The 17124-nt window shown below is 41.8% G+C and overlaps 1 protein-coding gene across 1 annotated transcript; it reads left to right on the forward strand.

Moving 5' to 3' along the window:
• Positions 1 to 477: 477 nt before the first annotated feature.
• On the forward strand, positions 478 to 14470 carry LOC142295630 (solute carrier family 46 member 2-like). Its single transcript, XM_075338734.1, has 5 exons — positions 478 to 553; positions 7822 to 8880; positions 10254 to 10337; positions 11260 to 11416; positions 12793 to 14470. Exons 2-5 carry the CDS (start codon positions 7854 to 7856, stop codon positions 12869 to 12871), a joined length of 1347 nt encoding a protein of 448 aa, XP_075194849.1. The 5' UTR covers positions 478 to 553; positions 7822 to 7853; the 3' UTR covers positions 12872 to 14470.
• Positions 14471 to 17124: the final 2654 nt, after the last annotated feature.

The raw sequence follows: 17124 nt of genomic DNA on the forward strand, positions 1-17124 counted from the left end.
CATGGTTTTTTACTCTGCGCATGCTCAAAGTAAAAAAACGATCTCTCGCACACAAAAAAACGTTATATTCAGCATTGCTCTCGCCTGACAGTCAGTCAGTAAACGAATGATCCATCACGTGGAGGATGCAATGCAGGACTATCAGTCACAATTCATCGCTAATAGAAGTCTATGGGGAAAAACAGATTCCTGCAAAATATTTTGCAGGATATCGTAATTCCTCAAGGCGATGGATTGTGACTGATGCAAAATAACGGAGGTGTGAAAGCAGCTTAAATTGTTTAATGAAACTCAGAAATATTAGGTGATGACTCCTGTCTTCAGTGCTTGAATATTTGATCGCTCATGTTACATGCTTCCTTCTCTTTATGGTTGGCTTCACTTTTCTGTCCACACATCAGGAGGGGGAGGGATTTTCTGTAGCTTCTTTTTTTTTTTTTCACGAAACCAGAAGTGGAAAAGTGAAAAAACAGTGAAGTTCCCGTCTGTTCCCAACATCAGAAAGTCTTCCTGCAGATGCAGAACTGCTCTCTCCTGCTCTAAGCAGATTGTGGTAAGTACTCTCATGTATCTGTTTTGATGAAATGTATGATATACATACAGTATTGTATATGTCAATAACAGTTTATAGCTTGTGGATATAGGCAGGAAAGATTTTCTCCTTTGCAGACTCTGATTATTTGACAATGCCGCCTGAGTCTGACGGTGTTGTATACAGTATATACTGGAGTTGTAGTACCTTCATTCATCTTTGCTTTCCCAGCCAGTGCATTGTGTATAAACCTACCTATAGATACGGTAGCACTACTGATAAGCACGGCTTTCCTTTCCAGTAGCTATCCTCAAATGGTTTGGTGGCTTTAAGGCTATGTTCAGTCATCCTGAATGTATGCACATACATTACGATCATTTATGCTTTTGTGTGAAATTCCAAAAAAACTTTTTGTCTTAGTATAAGAGTTTTCTAGAATTAAAAAAATGTACTAAAAGCAGAGAGTATGCTAATATAAAGCAATAACTTAGTAGGCATCACTACAGTGATTGACTGCAGAGTATATGTGTATATTCGGCACATCATCACCGCAAGACAGTAGGGAAACACTTCAGTGATGGCAATGGTGCAGAGAAGGAATTTTAGCAAGTGATTTATTTTTCAAACTTTAATATGTTCACTATCTTGATTACACCATGTTCCAAATTATTATGCAAATTATATTTTTCTCTGATTTTCCTAAATGGTGGGAGCAAATGACAGTCAAACTAATAAAAGTCATCACCCGTTAGAGTATACATCGAAGTTTATTGAAGAAACCTCCCAATAATAACAGTATAATCTTCAAAGTTAAAAAAAACTCAAAATGCACTGTTCCAAATTATTAGGCACAGTAGAGTTTCTAAACATTTTATATGTTCTAAAGAACTGAAAATGCTCATTTGTGGAATTTGCAGCATTAGGAGGTCACATTCCTTGAAATAAAAAGCTATTCAAATCCAAAACCTCCTAACAGGCCAAGATACATGTTAACATAGGAACCCTTCTGTGATATGGGCCCGCTGGGCCCGATTACGCCCGCTTCTTTTCAACATATTTATAAATGACCTTGTTGGGGGCATGCGGAGTAGAATTTCAATATTTGCAGATGATACTAAACTCTGCAGGGTAATCAATACAGAGGAGGATAATTTTATATTACAGGGAGATTTATGTAAATTGGAGGATTGGGCTGAGAAGTGGCAATTGAAGTTTAATGTAGATAAATGTAAGGTCATGCACTTGGGTAGAGGAAATAACATTTATGATTATGTACTTATTTGTAGAACACTGGGTAAAACAGACACAGAAAAAGACTTGGGTGTATGGGTGGATGGTAAACTTCACTTTAGTGGACAGTGTCAGGCAGCTGCTGCCAGGGCTAATAAAATAATGGGATGTATTAAAAGAGGTATAAGTGTTCATGAAAAAAATATAGTTCTACCTCTGTACAAGTCACTAGTGCGACCGCACTTAGAATACTGTGTACAATTCTGGTCACCGATATATAAGAAGGACATAGCTGAACTGGAGAGGGTGCAGAGAAGAGCGACCAAGATTATTAGAGGAATGGGTGGGCTGCAATACCAAGACAGGTTATTAAACTTGGGGTTATTTAGTCTGGAAAAACGAAGGCTTAGGGGGGATCTAATCACAATGTATAAATATATGAGGGGACAGTACAGAGACCTTTCCAAAGATCTTTTTACACCTAGGCCTGCGACTGGAACACGGGGGCATCCGCTACGTCTTGAGGAAAGAAGGTTTAATCATAATCACAGACGAGGATTCTTTACTGTACGAGCAGTGAGACTATGGAACTCTCTGCCGCATGATGTTGTAATGAGTGATTCACTACTAACATTTAAGCAGAGCCTGGATGCCTTTCTTGAAAAATTTAATATTACCAGTTATGTATATTAGATTTTATGACAGGGTATTGATCCAGGGAACTAGTCTGATTGCCGGATGTGGAGTCAGGAAGGAAATTTTTCCCCATTGGAACTTGTTTGCCACATTGGGGTTTTTTTTGCCTTCCTCTGGATCAACATGTTAGGCTACGGGTTGAACTAGATGGACTTAGGCGGGCTTTGCACACTACGACATCGCAGGCCGATGCTGCGATGCCGAGTGCGATAGTGCCCGCCCCCGTCGCAGCAGCGATATGTGGTGATAGCTGGCGTAGCGAAAGTTATCGCTACGCCAGCTTCACACACACACTCACCTGCCGTGTGACGTCCCTGTGGCCGGCGACCCGCCTCCTTGTTAAGGGGGCGGGTCGTGCGGCGTCACTGCGACGTCACACGGCAGGCGGCCAATCAGAGCGGAGGGGCGGAGATGAGCAGGATGTAAACATCCTGCCCACCTCCTTCCTCCCGCATATCCTACGGAAGCCGCAGTGAGGCCGGTAGGAGATGTTCCTCGCTCCTGCGACTTCACACACAGCGATGTGTGCTGCCGCAGGAGCGAGGAACAACATCGGACCATTGCGTCAGCGTAATTATGGATTACGCCGACGCTGTACCGATGATACGATTACGACGCTTTTGCGCTCGTTAATCGTATCATCCAGGCTTTACACACTGCGATGTCGCATGCGATGCCGGAAGTGCGTCATTTTCAATTTGACCCCACCGACATCGCACCTGCGATGTCGCAGTGTGCAAAGTGCCCCTTAGAGTCTCCCTTCAACCTTAAAAACTATGATACTATGATACTATGATACTATGATATCACCATCACAATTCTTGCATCCATTGAACTTGTGTTTTTGGAGACTTTCTGCTTGATTTTGTTTGCATGATGTCAGAATAACCTCCCAGAGCTGCTGTTTTGATGTGAACTGCCTCCCACTCTCATAGATCTTTTGCTTGATGATACTCCAGGTATCTCTATAGGTTTGAAGTCAGGGGAAGATGGTGGCCCACCAGGAGTTTATCTCCTTTTATGTCCATAGCAGTCAATCACACAGAGGTATTCTTTGCAGCATGAGATGGTGCATTGTCATGCATGAAGATGATTTTGCTCCTGAAGGCATGTTTCTGCTTTTTGTACCATGGAAGAAAGTTGTCAGTCAAAAACTCTATATTCTTTGCAGAAGTCATTTTCACACCTTCAGGAACCCTAAAGGGGCCTACCAGATGTCTCCTCATGGTTCCGGCCCAAAACATGACTCCTCCACCTCCTTGCTGATGTTGTAGCCTTGTTGGGACATGGTGGCCATCCACCAACCATCAACTATTCCATCTATCTGGACCCTCCAGGGTTGCTCAACACTTATCAGTAAACAAGACTGTTTGAAAATTAGTCTTCATGTATGTCTGGGCCCACTGCAGCCATTTCTGCTTGTGAGCACTGGTTAGGGGTGGTCGAATAGTAGGTTTATGCACCACAGCAAGCCTTTGAAGGATCCTACACCTTGAGGTTCAAGGGACTCCAGAGGCACCACCAGCTTCAAATATCTGTTTGCTGGTTTGTAATGACTTTTTATCAGCTGCTCTCTTAATCCGATGGACTTGCCTGGCAGAAACCTTCCTCATTCTGCCTTTATCAGCACGAACACGTATGTGCTCAGAATCAGCCACAAATCTCTTTACAGTACGTTGATCATGCTTAAGTTTCCATGAAATATCTAATGTTTTCATCCCTTGTCCAAGGCATTGCACTATTTGATGCTTTTCGGCAGCAGAGAGATCCTTTTTCTTTCTCATGTTACTTGGAAACTGTGGCCTGCTTAATATTCTGGAACAACCAGTTTTCCTTTTATTGGGCTCACCTGGCAAACTAATTATCGCAGGTATCTGAGATTGATTTCAGTGACCCAAAGAACCCTAAGACACAATACCATAAAAAAAAAAAATAATCGCTATGACACTTAAATCCGATTTGCATAATAATTTGGAACATGGTGTATATCTTTAGTATAAACAATCTCTAATTCTGTCCTGCTTTTGCACAACCTTAATTCTAAAACATTTTTTTTTCATAAAATATTCCTCCATGTTTAATGGCTTAAAAGAAATCTGCATTAGGTTTTTGCCATCGATAATAACATAGTGGCAGAGACCCTGTCTTCAGTGATGTGTCAATTACTTGGCTGCTTGCTGTAGCTTTGTTAAAACATTTTATCAACTGGACATTATCACTAGAGGACTAGAAACCTAATGCATTATAGTTCTCAATATTCCTGAGCTCGGTACAGTCCCTGATAGAAGTTCTGTCGCTTATCCATGTTATGTAGATAAAAGCTTATAACCTGACTTTAAATTCATCCATTGGTTTCATAAATTACTCTTTTGAAAGCTGAAACCTTCCCAAATTTGGTTTAGGTTATGAAAATAAAGTTGCTGCAAAGCTGAAATATTGATCAATTAATGAACACAGAAAGGTCAGATTTTGGCAAGACAAACGTTTTGTCGCCTTGTCATATAATACACCCAATCCTAGTTTACATCCTCACCTGTGCTCACTAAATGATTGGTTAATTAGTGGGTGTGTATGAAAAGAAACCCAGCACCCCAGACCTTCAGTTGAACTGCAACTTGACCTCTGACAACATGCCAAAAATCCCCCGTGACCAAAGCCTTGGTTATCAAGAGACTGAAGAACGGATCCACTGCACAGGTGGATGGCACCTTTAATGTGTCTCAGCATCAAGTACAAAGAATTAAAAAAACATTTGAAGAGACTGGAGATGTTTTTGACAAGCCCAGGTCCAGCAGACCCCGCAAGACAACTGCTCAAGAGGAACGTTGGTTGGTTAGAAAATCCAAAGCCAGCCCCTCTTCCACTGCAGCAGAGCTCCAAAAGGCCTTGTCATCTCAAATCCCTGTGTCAACTAGAACAGTTTGTAGGATTCTGTCTCGAAATGGCCTCTATGGTTGAATCAGTGCCCAGAAGCCAGCACTAAACAAAAGGCAATTAAAAAAACGTGTGGCTTTCTGTGTACACTATACATGGACAGAAAGCTCCCAATCAGTGGTGGGGTTATACAGAGCTCATGAGTATGGAGACTAGTAAACCTGATAGCATGTAGTCCTCTATATTCCTGAGCTAGGGTGCAAACATTTTGAAGCCTGTGAGTATACAGAAAGCAAGGCCGGAGTCACACTTGCGTATGACTCGCACAAGTGCAATGTGAGAAAATCTCGCATTCCACTTGACCACATTTAAGACAATGCTGCAGCTCAGATCTGTGAGTTTTTACTCAGGACTGAGGAAAAAATCACACTGTGTGATCGTCTGCGAGAGCCATGTCACTCGCACCCATACAAGTCTAGGGGTGTGAGAAAAACATCGGACTGCACTTGGATGTTATCCCAGTGCAGTGCGATATATGCACAGGCTGACAATGTGTGAGGGCCGGGGATGACTGGTAGGAGGTGGATCCACTGGACCGAGCACCCCACCTGGAGGGCAGTGTACATGGTAGCTGGAGCATTAGCGTGGCAGGAACGGGAAGAACCAGGTCTCCAGGGTCATGGAGTCCCATAGGACAGTACAGGAACAGGTGCAGGTATCAGGAAGCAAAGACAGGACCAGGTCACTAGGGTCACAGCGTACTTTAAGGCAGTAATACAGGAAACAGGAACAAAAGGACCTGAGCACCTAGCTCACAAGTCAAGGCAAAGAAACACAAGCGATGATCAGGCCCCACCCACATGGAAAGGCCAGTCTTATATACCGAGCACAGCCTCAGGTCATTTCCTATTGCAGCAGTGCTGGACCTATAAGACCAGGTGAGTGGGCGCGGCCCGGTCCAATACAGAGGCATCAGTCAGAGTCAGACTCCTGAGACCTGGAACAGGACTCAGGGGAGCAAGAGCGGGAGCGGCAGGCGTGACCGGTGGACGCATGGAGTAGACCAGTGAGCAAGGAGCGGTGGTGCGATGGCGAGACTGGATCAGTGAGCACGGAGCGGTGCAATGCAGGTGCGACCGGATCAGTGGGTATGGAGCGGTGCCTGAATGGTGAAACCGGCTCAGTAGGTAAGGAGCGCTGCTGGGACACCGGGAGCGTGACACAATGGAGGAGATGGGGAGATTAACCCCTCCCTTTCCTCCGCAGTCACAGCTGTGATGGGATCGCAAGATTGGGTCACAGTCGCATGATACTCGGCTCACGCTCACAGCAGAACCTAAGCCGAGGGTCATTAGCATATCACATCCAATACTCTCGCATCGGATGCCATAACCTAATGTGACTCCGGCCTAAATCAGAGAATTGGATAAGTTTCCATTATGCAATGGAAACAAATTATGTGCTTATACTGGTATACCCCTTTATTATCTCACTTTACGTTTACCAACTGGAATGTTTCTTTGTTTCTAATTTGGTAATAGAAGCTCTGGACCTTTAAGAAGTGTGCTGACTTATAATCCTCTATTGCACGGGCATGTGTACGTATAATATTCAGCTGGCCATAAGACTGGGGCATATACGCAAGTTGTGGGGTTTTTTCCCTTATTTTTCTAACCTGGGAGCCTCAGTAGGCATCGGATACCACTAATAGCCTATATATTGTGATCCGTCAGAGGTGTTCTTTTGGAAGTGTTGTAGATGTTTACCACCAACAAACTCAACACACTGAAAAATACAAAGACTATGCAGTATACAGAGGGTTTTTTTGTGATTTTTTTTATTTTTTTCTATCATGGGAGCCTGTGGGCATCGGATGTCACTGCTATATATTGTCATCCATCGGAGATGTCTTTAGGAAGTGTTCTAGATGTTTACCACCACCAAACTGGAAAAACACAGTGTGAATGAAGCCTAGTCCTTACAGGCAGTGGTCTCCTTCTTGCAGAATAACCCTTTAACATTAGCCGTCTCATCCTCCTCTGGTGAGGCTACATATCATACAACAGGGGAATATTAAAAGGGTTTTAGATTGTGACCCCCAATGGGGACAGTGATGATGATGTCTGCAAAGCGCTGTGGAATTAATGGTGCTATATACTGTAAGTAAAATAAATAAGTGATGGCAAAAAAGAAAAAAGGTAATCTGTTCGCTAAGAATCCTGCTACATTTAATCAAAAAGCTCAATTGACCATTTTACCAAATTTATCCCTCACAGTTGAGTCCCAGCATAGGAAAACTCAATTAATTTTGTGAGATTTTGACTAAAGTAAAAGAAAAGTCCATCATTGTCATACCGAAAGAATTCTTCCTTTACGCTAATGATATGTATTTTGAATATTTATTATAGTTACATAGTTACTTAGGTTGAAAAAAGACCTAGGTCCATCTAGTTCACATTGCCATTTTTGTGTTTTCTCACAACCTACAGGTCCTCTTCAAGCTAATTATCTGCTAATTGTGATGGCTAGGACGTGGATTGAGCCAGTGGTTGCAGGCGCTCAGGTTGCTAGCTCCTTCTATGACACGGCACTCCTTATGGTGGTAAGGAATCATTACAATACATCCATCAACAGCCAAGAGGTTCCATCCAACTCTAGCAGAGATGACATGCTACAGAAAGCCATCTCCAACTTCTACATCATTTACAATGTCATCATGGGATTAACGCCTCTTCTGTCTGCCTATGTCATAGCCAAAATTGGAGACAGGACCAGCAGGAAAGTCACTATATGTGTGCCATTGCTCGGATACCTCCTATCAAGAATGTTCTTGTTGTTTGTCATCATCTGGGAATGGCCAGTGGAAGTGATGTTTGGCTCAGCCGCACTGAATGGTTTAACGGGCTGGTTCACAACCTATTGGGCCGGTGTTATGGCCTGGGCTTCCTTATGTTCTTCTGAAAGAAGACGATCTCTTCAACTTGTTATTATTGAAATGGTGTATGGCTTAGCAGGATTTATAGGCAGTTTAGTATCGGGACATTTATTTGTGTTTTTACATATAACGAGCCATCAAGGCACTATCCTGATGTGTTGTAGCATTGGTGGCTATGCATTTTGTGTCCTATACTGCGTTTTTATCCTGAGGACACCAGAAGAAGACGATAACTCAGAGACCACCAGACTATTAAGAGAATCTACAAATACGACTATACAAGAGGACAAGACTGAAAATTCAGTTCCTGAAGAACCATCAAAGCTTATTCTTATTACGTTGTTTGTCAGTGCTATAATTTTTAGTGTTGCTTTTACAGCAACTGATGATGTAGTCAATGTGTTTGTTCTAAAGAAGCCTCTGAATTGGGGTCCTGTAGATGTGGGCTATGGCAATGCAGCTGCTTACATGACCTACATCACCAGCTTTCTAGGAGTTTTTATTTTTAATCGATTTACAGGTGATTTGGGATTGATTACTATTGGAATAATTTCGTTTGGTTCTGGACTTCTGATAATGGCCTTTGTGCGCTCAACATATATGTATTACATTGGTAAGTATGTATATCGTTGAATAAGTAGTATAACAATTCACAATTGCAGATATCCACATGTAAACTGTTTCATTGAGAGGACTTGTATAGAATTTTAGAAAAATGTGCTTAGGAAATGTTACCTGCCCTTTTACATTTTTTCTTAGACAGGACTTTACCGTACTTACTCACCATGCACAACCCTTGATTTTACAATCCAGATTACTTATGAACAAGTGTTTACTGTAAAATTCCTTTGCTTGAATAGTTAATAATTAGTGATGAGTGAGCAATACCATGCTCGGTGCTTAGTAATTTTACTGAGTAGCGATGAGTAAACACTACCATGCACGACTGCTCAGCACTCGTAATGACTGGTGATGAGTGAGCACTACCATGCTCGGATGTTTGGTACTCATAATGACTAGTGATGAGCGAGCGCTACCATGCTCGTATGCTCGTTACTCGTAATGACTAAAGATGAGCGAGCACTGTGATGCTCGGGTGCTCGGTATTTGTAATGACTACTGATGAGCGAGCTCTACCATGCTCCAGTGCTCGGTACTCGTACTGAGTAGTGATGAGTGAGCACTACCATGCTCGGGTGCTCAGTACTCGTACTGAGCAGTAATGAGCGAGCACTGGCATGCTCGGGTGCTTTGTACTCGTACTGAGTAGTGATGAGCGAACACTACCATGCTCAGGTGCTCGGTACTCGTACTGAGTAGTGATGACTGAGCACTACCATGCTCGGTACTCATACTGAGTAGTGATGAGTGAGCACTACCATGCTTGGGTGCAGTTGGATGCTCAAATGGGCGCAACTCGAGCACCTGACTATAATGGAAGTCAAGGCGGAACCCATACATTCTTCCAGAAGATTTTTCGAAAAAATGCTTGAGTTCCCCAATGACTTCCATTATACTTAAGTCGCCTCCATCTGAGCATCCAACTGCTCATTATGAACACCCGAGCATGGTAGTGCTCACTCATCACTAGTTACGAGTACTGACTACCCGAGCATGGTAGTGCTCCCTCATCATTAGTTACGAGTACTGAGCACCCGAGCATGGTAGTGCTTGCTCATCACTAGTTACGAGTACCGAGCATCCGAGCATGGTAGTGCCCACTCATCATTAGTTACGAGTACCAAGCATCCGAGCATTGTAGTGCTCACTCATCACTAGTTACGAGTACCGAGCACCCGAGCATGGTAGTGCCCGCTCATCATTAGTTACGAGTACCAAGCACCTGAACATGGTAGTGCTTGCTCACCACTATTAATAATGTAAATAATGACATTTGTGCATGTCAGAAACGTTACGTAATTACATGCTACACTATCCTGAAATATTTTTGCATTTACACTGTATCTTTTTAAATCTATATTTCAGCTCGAACAGCTATGATATTTTCATTAATCCCTACGCCAACCATCAGATCAATGATATCGAAGCAAATTCAAGGCTCCTCGTATGGTAAGCTGTCACAGCACAAAACATGACTAACTATGATGTTTAGTCTACCACATACTTACACTATAGTTAAAGCAGACACACAGTGCATTATCTAGAAAGCTGTCATTAGATGTTGGAGATATAATATTTCACAAAGAAATACTATTTTTTTTAATTATGAAGTCTTAAGTGTTTGAGTAAAGGTCATTAAAAACAGCGTTCAGTTAAATAAAATAATACATTAGATGTGTTTACAAAAAGAAGTAATATAAGTTACTAATATGCTTCGAATATTTAATGCCGCCTGGTCTTCAGATATTGCCTCCAGTCCTGGTTCTGCGGTTTCGGCATCATATGAGTGCTATGTGTGAAGAAGGCTGGCTAACTGCACATTTTAATATCCAAGCCAGCCAAATAGAGTCTTATCCGATGTAAAATATAAAGAATAACTTGTAGGGGTTCACCTCTTGTGGTTGTGCAGGTCACAACCACCATAAACGTCTGTAGGCCGCTGCAAAACTCACATGGAGATCAAACAGTGGAAAGGAGAAAGAGTTAATCTCCTGCGCCGCCACCCAGTCAAAACGATAACAGACAGAATATGATTCACTGGTCAACGTGTTCCAAGGCCATTAAGGCCCCTTCATCAGGACAATCATATACATACTGTATATAGTATATGATTGTCCAGTGAAGAAGCCTTAATGGCTTTGAAACACGTTGACCAATAAATCATATTCTATCTTATATCATTTAGACTGTGTGGTGGCGAGGGAGATTAACCCTTGCACCTTTCCATTGTTTACGCTTTAGTCATGACAGAGTAAGAGGGTGGCTTAGCTTCATGACAGAGGGTGACGGTAGTTGGATAAATCTTATATAAAACTTATCATGAATTTATATACGCCTAAGATTTCAATTTCTTATTTTTTTTCTTTTTAAGGCAAAGTGTTTGTTGTTCTGCAGCTGGCGATAGAACTTGTGGCCGTGAGCTCCTCTGCAGGATTCAACAAGCTCTATCAAGCCACGTTAGATTGGTTCAGTGGATTCTGTTTTATCGTGTTTGGAGCCTTAGCATACATCAGCATTATTCCCATTGGGTACGTAGATGACATACAATCATACATAACTGTGTATATAGCCAAGATGTCTATACACAGATGTATGGCTAGTACTGAAACAACCTTACAAGTTAATGTCATATCGATCAGCCTTTTATTTGGCCCTATCAGATTGCAGACTCGTGTATTTCCATGAAATACCAATTCTGGTACTCCTTTATTTTAGAACTCTGTGCTCTGCTATTCTTCCTCTTGGAAATATAGTAATAATTTGATGATAGGTCTGTGCCAGTGCAATCAGACACTATGCAATCAGCACTATCAGTGACAGCAGTGTAAGGACATATCCAGTTGATAGAGGAGCTGTTGTAATAATAAGGAGGAAAGACGCGCTAGAATTGTTATTATATGGGGAATGCATTACTAAAACATACATCAGTTGCCTTTAGTCAAAACGTTCTGTTCTTGTATACTTTGGTTTAAATAATCCAAAATTACTTTTGTTTCTTCCAGAACAATTGTTTTTCAATGCAAAAAAAAAGTGTATATTGGAAGAATTTAGAGGTTTATATGAGATTATGTCCAAACTAGCATAATTCTCATCAGGAAACCAGTTCTGCTGTATAATCCCTTCCTGTACTCATCACCTGACAATAATGCCTCATATTACATTATTGTATATTATAATGCTGATTTATAACTAAACCTTGAACATGGCATTATACTTTTTTGCTCTTTCTGCATACAGCGCTGACTTTTTATGTGTTAAGACTATAGATGAGCAATTAGATTTGTGCTGCCCTTGTATTCATCAATACTTTTCCCATTGGGTCTTCCTTGGCAGCTGGATTTCACTTCAGCTCCCAACATCCTGGGTGTCGCTGGTGCTTTTTAGTCCCCAGAATGTCACTAGGCCTCATACAACATTATGATGTACATTTCTGATGATGCCAGGCCCAGGAAGACTGTCCGCCAGAGGGGCAGACAGGTGCCAGAATCATGGCTGCATGATTCAAATTATTCATATCTACTGTAGTTAGAACACCATGAAGGTGCCTACAAGCACAGAAGAAAAGTTTCCTTATATTATATATATATATATATATATATATATATATACATACACATACACACACACACTGTATATATATATATATATATATATATATTTTCTTTTCAACTGCATCACAAATGTATAAGATATTGTATGTACCAAGGTTATGTTTTCCAGAGATACACCTATTATAAGTGCTCCATAGCGGTGTGCTGTAACTAGGTGGACACTTTGAATTCATCACATGGACTTTACAGATTTTTATCAATTTGACTTAAACAATTAAGTTTCTATAGAGTAAATGGAGATGTTTAGAACTACTTGCTATATAATTTTAACAATATTTTCTTTTTTTTTACAGTATTATAGCCTGCCATAATTGGTCCAGAAGAACTCAACAGAATAACGTAGTAGTCTCAGACCCGCAACCTTGTTCCTGATGAATGTCGAAACATCTTCCAATACCATAGAAACAAGTAGTCTAAACACCGTGTACAATTATAGGCACACTGTCCTTAAGGCCTCGCTCACATGTCCGATTTTCATATAGGGTGTTAGCCATGTTTTTCACAAATAACACTTGTACCTGTAATAGTCTTTGGGGCTATCGCAGAGGCATGTCTTAAACAACCTGAACATGCCTCTGTCTGTCTTGGATTTTATCAGTACAACAAGTCCCATAGACTACTATAGGTGCCCTATTAAGGCTTCAAGCAGGATATAAGATGAGGCTTTTGCCATGAAGTAATCACACAGGCGGCACAGTGGCTCAGTTGTTAGCACTACAGTCTTGAGTTCAAATCCCACCAAGGACATCTGCAAGGAGTTTTTATATTTCCCCGTGTTTGCGTGGGTTTCCTTGGGGTTCTCTGGTTTCCTCCCCCACGCCAAAGACATACTGATAGGGACCTTGAAGTTTGAGCCTCAATGAGGACAGTGTTTCTGATGTGTAAAGCACTGTGGAATTAATGGCGCTATATAAGTGAATAAATATTATCTGCTCACAGGTTGTTCTCTTTTGTTTAGACTTGTTCTCTCTTGTTTGGAGTATTGCTTTTTGGAAGAAACCCTATTACTACTACCCAACCCACAGGCAGCAGGAGTAAGACACCGACTCCCTCATTACAAATATTTGTCTGAAACGCTGCAGCTAGTGATGAGCGAATAGTAACTATTCTTGTTAGGATTATTTGTAACAAATTCCAAAGTCCTATTCCGGTATTTGTCATGAATATCGAACCTAATGCAAGTCAATGAGTAGCCAGACCATTTTTCTTGTCGTGACGAATACTGGAATAGTACTCAGCATTCAGTAAGCATAATCCGAAAACGAGTAGTTAGTATTCGCTCATCACTAATTGCAGCATTTCAAAGACAAACAGGGCCAGGCACATGGGGACTAGTCTCCAAGGTATGTCCCGGCCAGCTTCTCCCAGCCCACTCAGCTAAAATGATAGGCCTCCCCTTTAAACACAGGGATAGACCTGTCAGTCAAGCTGAGAGGGCGGGGAGAAGCTGGCGGGGACTTACCTTCCAAACTCTCTGTCCCCTGAGGAAGCTTCTGTATTTGCAGCGATTCACGTGGGGTTCCCCCATTGATCCCTTCTTGGAGCCATGGATCTTGTAATATGTTCTTCAATTGATTAGGTTTCATGTGATGTGGATAATTCTTATTTGCATTATTCTTTATGCACACATTTTCACTGTTGCTGTATATATAATTGTTAAATGCTTATATTTAGATTCCTGATTAGGGCTATTGTAATTGTTTCCAAATGGTTTGAGTATTTATTACATGTTCAAACATATTTGACTTCATTATTACATATTTCACTCCAAGACCCATTAGTGGCTTTATGGTCATATTGATATGTTATTGATTGTATATTTCAATTCAGAGGGATGTTACAACATGTTACATATTTATTATTGTTACATTTCATTGTTGTATAGTGACTTACATACGGTATATTTATGGGGTTGTCATGGTTTTAATTGTTTTGAATCGTAGAGATATATGGTGTTAATAAAATTTATTGGCCTGTGTGCACCTTTTTTCTGCATTGCTTTTTTTCTTTTTTAATCATTAGTGGATATTTGCATTGGTAGCATCCCACTTGCTGTTATATTTGGCTGTGCATCTACAATTGAAACCAGAAGCTTACATTCACTATCTAAAAAGACACATCTGCATGTTTTTCTCACTATCGGACATGAAATTAGAATAAACCTTTCCCATTTTAGGTCAATTAGGAACCAAAATTATTTATATTTGCCAAATGCTACAATAATGAGAGAGAGAACGTTTTAAGGCCTTTTTATTACTTTCTGCAAAGTCAAAAGGCCTATATCTCTTCATTGTTGGATATCTCTAAAGGGGGCTTTACACGCAGCGATATCGCTGGCGAGCGTACTCGCCCCCGTCGTTTGTGCGTCACGGGCAAATTGCTGCCCGTGGCGCACAATATCATTCAGAGCCGTCACACGGACTTACCTGCCTAGCAACGTCGCTGTGGCCGGCGAACCGCTTCCATTCTAAGGGGGGGGGCGGTTCGTGCGGCGTCACTAAGCGGCCGCCCAATAGAGGTGGAGGGGCGGAGATAAGCGGCTGTAACATCCCGCCCAGCTTTTTCCTTCCTCATTGCCAGCGGCCACAGGTTAGCTGTAGTTCGCTGTTCCCGAGGTGTCACACACAGCGATGTGTGCTGCCTCGGGAAAGATGAACAACCTGCGTCCTGCAACAATCAACAATTTTTTGAAAATGAACGACGTGTCAATGATGGACGATTTGGTGAGTATTTTCCATTGTTAATGGACGCTTGTTGGTGTCACACGCAACGACGTCGCTAACGATGCCGGATGTGCGTCACGGAATTCGTGACCTCGGCGATATATCGTTAATACGTCGTTGCGTGTAACGGGGCCTTAACACTAATCACTTTATCCCTGGCACTCTTTTCAACTGTTTTTCTTTGAAACACAATATTTTCAGATTAAAACATAAATTTGTGTTGAAAGAGTCAGTCTATGATTCATACTGTCCATGGTTTGGGCAGCAGGTTCCCTTTAAAACATTTTTAAAAATGTATTTTTTCCCTGTGATCCTGGAAATAATCGACTACTAGACGTTGTTCATGGGAAAACCCTTTTAAATTATTCAAAGTAAATTTTAAAGTTCATTTTAATCAATATATTTTGCAGTAATGAAACATTCCATAATTGGATGTGTTTAAAAAAGAATAAAAATACTCATGTGCTGATATAATCTTATAATTGTGCCCCTGCTATGTACTGTGTAATGGCTGTGTCTGACCGTACGTGGACATGGTCTGATCATACCACAATCCCTGGGTCAGGGAGGAAGTAATAAAGTACACAGACAGTTCAACACGGGATCTAGGCTGATTCTTTTTGTAAGGTAAAACATTTCCCTGCCTCTTTTTAAAAAATATTTACCTCAAAAAAAAAAATTATTTGTGATGAAAAGCTGTAATGTCTGTAAACGTTTTACTTCCTCCCCGGCCCAGGAGATGTGGTATGATCAGACCGTGTCCCTGTACAGTCAGACACATCCAATACATAGTACATAGCAGGGACAGATTATCTCAGCACACATTTTTTTAAAGACATCCAAATGTGGAACTTATCTTCAGCACACAAAAAAGCATTCTTTGGCATTAAAAAAGCTGTTGAAAACATGTGTGTGGGGGGGGTTTCACGCGTTATTTCATGCTTTTTCACATGCTTTTATTTGTGCTTTTTTTTATCATGGCAATCGTGAGGGTTTAGGTGATGTGCCCCCGCGCTCACCACAGGGTCTGCGGCTGATGTTACAGCCGGTACCTGTCTCTCTCTGCTCGGAGCGGTGCAGGCACCGCTCCCGGCAATTTAACCCCACTGAATACTGCGATCAGTGCAATTGCAGCATTTAGAAGGCAGGGAGAGAGATCTCTTACCTCTCCCTGGTGATCGGGTCCCTGTGATATGATGACAGGGACCCAATCGCTGCCATGGTAACCCTGAGTCATCACCGTGACGACCCAGGGTTACTGAACTACGGACAGATCGCCTCACAGACCAGGGCACCTACATTACTGAAGTTGCCTCCAGCAAGGTCCCACGGTAAAGACGGCGAGGCCTACATGCAGGGAACCCCTGGCAACATCACAAGCTGAATTAAATTAATGCCGGTGGACCTGTAGGAAACCCCGGTGATCCACCAGCATGAATGCAATTCACCTTGTGATCTCACTCAGGTTACCTGTGGTCACAGGTGAGCGTCCAGCTGTGACCGTAACTAACCTGAGTGATGTCACCGCTGATTGCGACTCACTCTCTGCCTGCAGTTACAGCATTCGGTCATGGTCCATGATAGTGCGCTGTAATTTCATATGTAGCAGAACTGAATTGTCGTGGGACCTCATGTGGCTTACGTTGGACCTTCAGGGGTGTAAAATGGTGAAAGAGAGTGTTTCTTTTATTTCAAATAGAGGATTTTTTTAGTGTTTGTTTATATTTACTTTCACTTACAGATTAGTGATGAAGGTGTCATAGATGCCTGCTATCACTAATCTAGAGCTTAGTAACAGCTATGGGCTTGTTATTAACCTTTAATATTAACCCAATTTTCACCGCACCAGGGCAATCAGGAAGAGCTGGGTAAAGCACCAGGCTTGTCACATCCAATGGGTGT

Source organism: Anomaloglossus baeobatrachus, chromosome 1 (assembly GCF_048569485.1).
Source record: "Anomaloglossus baeobatrachus isolate aAnoBae1 chromosome 1, aAnoBae1.hap1, whole genome shotgun sequence".
Taxonomy (NCBI): Eukaryota; Metazoa; Chordata; class Amphibia; order Anura; family Aromobatidae; genus Anomaloglossus; species Anomaloglossus baeobatrachus.

Bases quoted from the DNA above. Each gene is read 5' to 3' on its own strand.
- LOC142295630 (XM_075338734.1), top strand. From the start codon at position 7,854: ATGGCTAGGACGTGGATTGAGCCAGTGGTTGCAGGCGCTCAGGTTGCT. The intron at 8,881-10,253 runs GTAAGTATGTAT...TCTATATTTCAG, and splicing joins AACATATATGTATTACATTG to CTCGAACAGCTATGATATTT. The intron at 10,338-11,259 runs GTAAGCTGTCAC...TTTCTTTTTAAG, and splicing joins AATTCAAGGCTCCTCGTATG to GCAAAGTGTTTGTTGTTCTG.